This window comes from Nanorana parkeri, unplaced genomic scaffold, assembly GCF_000935625.1.
Source record: "Nanorana parkeri isolate BGI_ZX_2015 unplaced genomic scaffold, ASM93562v1 scaffold4204, whole genome shotgun sequence".
Taxonomy (NCBI): domain Eukaryota; kingdom Metazoa; phylum Chordata; class Amphibia; order Anura; family Dicroglossidae; genus Nanorana; species Nanorana parkeri.
Window position 1 is genome coordinate 10,638 of NW_017310471.1, and position 5,006 is coordinate 15,643.

A 5,006-nucleotide genomic window follows, 5' to 3' on the forward strand; every position below is an offset into this window, starting at 1 on the left:
GACCCGGGGTAAGAGATGGGACCCGGGGTAAGAGATGGGACCCGGGGTAAGAGATGGGACCCGGGGTAAGAGATGGGACCCGGGGTAGGAGATGGGCCCTGGGGTAGGAGATGGGACCTGGGGTAGGAGATGAGATGAGGGGTAGGAGATGGGACCCGGGGTAAGAGATGGGACCCGGGGTAAGAGATGGGACCCGGGGTAGGAGATGAGATGAGGGGTAAGAGATGGGACCCGGGTAGGTGAGGGTCACAGAAGGGCTCTTACCTGACCAGAGCTTTCACGGTGGACCTGACCACACTGGACAGGAGGAATAGCGGCGTGACCAGGATGTGGAAGAGGGAGAGGGAGGCGAAGGCCACGGCCGGAGAGAAGTCGCGGTGGCTCAGGAGGTGAACGTGGACCACAAACGTCTTCATACATGGGGAGAGGGGAGAGGAGATTCAATGAGCGGAGGAGGGGAGCACAGAGGATTCTGGGAATTAATGACAAGACTTACTATGAGCACAGCGGCGATGGGAATGGCGGCATTCATAAATACTGTGCGAGAGAAGGAGAAGAGGGTTAGCACACAACTCACAAACAATGAACAAGCTTCAATCGCGGCCTCTTCACACTGCACATGATGAACCGAAAGACAACACGTGATAGTATTTCCACATAACAAAAAATGGCCGACTCCAGACCGGTGTACAGAACAGCCAATCACAGAGTGCCGTGATCAGGTCTCCGAGGAGGATATGGCAGCTCTGCAGCGCCCCCTGGTGGCTGCATTACTATGAAGCGATTATGAGTGGCAGAGGGTGAAGATGTAGAGGGGGACACATCATAGACGGGAAGTGGGAGGGTAGATGAGGGGCGGAGACACATTGTAGGACCCCTGGGTGACTCCGCCCAGCGTTGATGGAGGAACGTACTGGATATGGAGGTGTATAAAGCGAAGGCCTTCAGGCTGCTCAGCTCCTTCTGCCGCGTCTCCTCCACGCTGCCGCGGAAAATCTGCTCCCACGAATACAACTTCAGCAGCTTAATCCCTCGCAGCATCTCATTGGTCTTCTTCAGACGCTCATTAGAATTTTCCTGCCGGGAGGAGAATCCGTCATCAATAATACATCAATCATACATCAATCAATCATACATCAATCATACATCAATCATACATCAATAATACATCAATCATATATCAATCATACATCAATCAATCTTACATCAATCATACATCAATCATACATCAATCATACATCAATAATACATCAATAATACATCAATCATATATCAATCATACATCAATCAATCTTACATCAATCATACATCAATAATACATCAATCAATAATACATCAATCATACATCAATCATACATCAATCATACATCAATAATATATCAATCATACATCAATCATACATCAATAATACATCATACATCAATCATACATCAATAATACATCAATCAAACATCAATAATATATCAATCATACATCAATCAAACATCAATAATACATCAATCATACATCAATCAAACATCAATAATATATCAATCATACATCAATCATACATCAATCATACATCAATCAATAATACATCAATCATACATCAATCATACATCAATCAATAATACATCAATCATACATCAATCAATAATACATCAATCATACATCAATCATACATCAATCATACATCAAACATACATCAATCATACATCAATCAAACATCAATCAATCTTACATCAATCATACATCAATCAATCATACATCAATCATACATCAATCAATCATACATCAATCATACATCAATCATACATCAATCATACATCAATCATACATCAATCAATCATACATCAATCATACATCAATCATACATCAATCATACGTCAATCATACATCAATCATACGTCAATCATACATCAATCATACGTCAATCATACATCAATCATACATCAAACATCAATAATATATCAATCATACATCAATCAATAATACATCATACATCAATCAATAATACATCAATCATACATCAATCATACATCAATCAATCATACATCAATCATACATCAATCATACATCAATCATACATCAATAATACATCAATCATACATCAATCAAACATCAATAATATATCAATCATACATCAATCATACATCAATCAATAATACATCAATCATACATCAATCAATAATACATCAATCATACATCAATCATACATCAATCAATAATACATCAATCATACATCAATCAATAATACATCAATCCTACACTCAATATCATACAATCAATCATACATCAATCATACATCAATCATACATCAATCATACATCAATCATACATCAATCATACATCAATCAATAATACATCAATCATACATCAATCAAACATCAATCATACATCAATCATACATCAATCATACATCAATCAATAATACATCAATCATACATCAATAATACACGTCCATCACTCCAGATATAATACACGCTACATTGCCATTAGTATTGGGACGCCTTCACACGCACATGAACTCTAATGGCCCCCCAGTCTTAGTCCGTAGGGTTCAGTATTGGGTTGGCTCCGCCCTCTAATGGCCCCCCAGTCTTAGTCCGTAGGGTTCAGTATTGGGTTGGCTCCGCCCTCTAAAGGCCCCCCAGTCTTAGTCCGTAGGGTTTAGTATTGGGTTGGCTCCGCCCTCTAATGGCATCCCAGTCTTAGTCCGTAGGGTTCAGTATTGGGTTGGCTCCGCCCTCTAATGGCATCCCAGTCTTAGTCCATAGGGATCAGTATTGGGTTAGCGCTGCCCTCTAATGGCCCCCCAGTCTTAGTCCGTAGGGTTCAGTATTCGGTTGGCTCCGCCCTCTAATGGCCCCTAGTCTTAGTCCATAGGGATCAGTATTGGTTTGGCTCCGCCCTTTGCCCCTATAACAGCTCCGCCTCTTCTGGGAAGGCGTCCACAAGGTTTAGGGGTGTGTCTATGGGAATGTTGGACCATTTGTGAGGTCAGGTACTGATGTTGGGGGAGGGGCTTGCAGTCTCCGCCTCTAATTCATCCCAAAGGTGTTCTATGGGGTTGAGGTCAGGACTCTGTGCGGCCAGTCACGTTCCTCCCCCCCTCCCCCATCCGTGTCTTTATAGACCTTGCTTTGTGCACTGGTGCGCAGTCATGCGGGAACAGGAAGGGGCCGTCCTCAAACTCCTCCCACAAAGTTGGCAGCATGAAATTGTCCAAAATGTCTTGGTGTGCTGATGCCTTAAGAGTTCCCGTCACTGGAACTAAGGGGCGGAGCCCAACGCCTGATGGCCCCTCCTCTTGTATTATTATACGGGATTTATAGAGCGCCAACAGTGTGCGCAGCGCTGTACAATATAAGGAAGACATTACAAGACAAGATGGTAAGGAAGGTCCTGCCCCTGAGAGCTTACACTCTAAGCTGACTCACCAGAGTGCTGCGCTGGGCCTGTGACAACTTTGTGGCTACGAAATACTGGACCGGCGCCAGAACTATGATGACGGCGGCTCCGATTAAGGCACTGATCCCCAGAATGTAATAGAGGAGGATGATCCCCATTATGATCTGTGGAGAGGAGAAATGACACCCCGATAATACAATGTAACACCCCCATCACCATGATACAATGTAACCCCCCCCATCACCATGATACAATGTAACACCCCCATCACCATGATACAATGTAACACCCCCATCACCATGATACAATGTAACACCCCCATCACCATGATACAATGTAACATCCCCTCCCCCCCATCACCATGATACAATGTAACACACTGACATTCCCAGCCCCCGCTGGGTGTGGACAGATGATGATCCGCAGACCTCTTGTGTGGTGATTGTAGTTTGATTCTGGCTGATCTTGCAGTTGTCCAGGGAAGATGCTGATTGCGCTGTCATACATTGTACATGGAACAAGAAGTACATTCTTACCCTCCCCCTCCCCCCAGAGCTAAGGTAAAGAAGAACTCTGGTTGTGCTCAGGGACAGATGGGGTGTTGATGCTCTGCGGCCCGTTGGGTTTGATGCTCTGCGGCCCATATCCAGAGCATGTCTGTCCTGCCAGGAGGTGAGTGAAGTCATTCTCCTGCATCCCTTAAGATGGGGAACAAAACTCCCCTCCCCCGCCCCGCATCCTGACTGGACCAGATTTCCCAACACTGCTGACTCCTATCTCGGCACCGCCCCCTCCTGTCCATCAACTTACAAAGCAGCCACGCCTGCTGCCAGCCTAATGTCAACTTTCATCAGGTGTGAGGAAGCTCAGCACACAGACAGATTTTAGGCAGACCCCCTCCCCCCCCCCTCACCCACCTGGACGGGCATTGCCCAGAGATTGGGGCACAGGAAGAAGAACCACATCAGCTGGTTGGTATCGATGGCCACCAGGTTGCAGATCTGCCCGGACGTCATCTCCCCCATGGACATGTTGGAGGTGGAGAGATGCATGATCTTCCTATAGATCTTCGTCTGTAGAGGGAAGAGAACATATCAAGAACACGGATCATGGACATGTGACACCAGAGATACAAGGGCCCCTCTGAGCTCCTCACTTACATAGTTCTGACAGATTGATGCATTCTGATAGGTTGCTATGGGTTACTGAGGGGTTGCATTGGGTATACTGAGGGGTTGCTATGGGTTACTGAGGGGTTGCTATGGGTTACTGCACTGACAGATTAGAGAAGTGATGGCAGATTGTATTATTGCTGCATGACAGGTTCTCTTGACATTCATTGTATGATCCCCTCGGGCCGCTCAGGATCGGAAACGTTTCTACTCCCCGCAGTGATTATATTGTCAGAGGATGGCGGGGCGCTAATATTACCCCGTAGCTCCTCCCCCTGTGGGATTGTTGGGGGCGGAGTATCTCACCTGTATGGCTCCTCGCAGGTTGATCCCGGTCTCAATGGCGACATAGTATGAAGCTTGCAGGAAGGTTCTCTGCAGGAGGAGAGCGAAGAAGAGGAGGACGGCCAGGACGTAGGGATTCGCCAGGAACTCTTGTGATGA

At 45.9% G+C, this 5,006-nt stretch overlaps 1 protein-coding gene across 1 annotated transcript in view; it reads right to left on the reverse strand.

The window, feature by feature from the left end:
• The window catches only part of LOC108803787 (ATP-binding cassette sub-family C member 8-like), a gene marked incomplete at its 5' end in the record, with an annotated part of 19,458 nt that overhangs the window by 10,369 nt on the left and 4,083 nt on the right, over positions 1-5,006 (reverse strand). The window contains 6 exons of the mRNA XM_018575587.1: positions 265-410; positions 497-537; positions 915-1,077; positions 3,420-3,554; positions 4,308-4,463; positions 4,869-4,996. Of these exons, the coding sequence (XP_018431089.1) occupies positions 265-410; positions 497-537; positions 915-1,077; positions 3,420-3,554; positions 4,308-4,463; positions 4,869-4,996 (769 nt within the window). The remainder of the gene's footprint in view (positions 1-264; positions 411-496; positions 538-914; positions 1,078-3,419; positions 3,555-4,307; positions 4,464-4,868; positions 4,997-5,006) is intronic.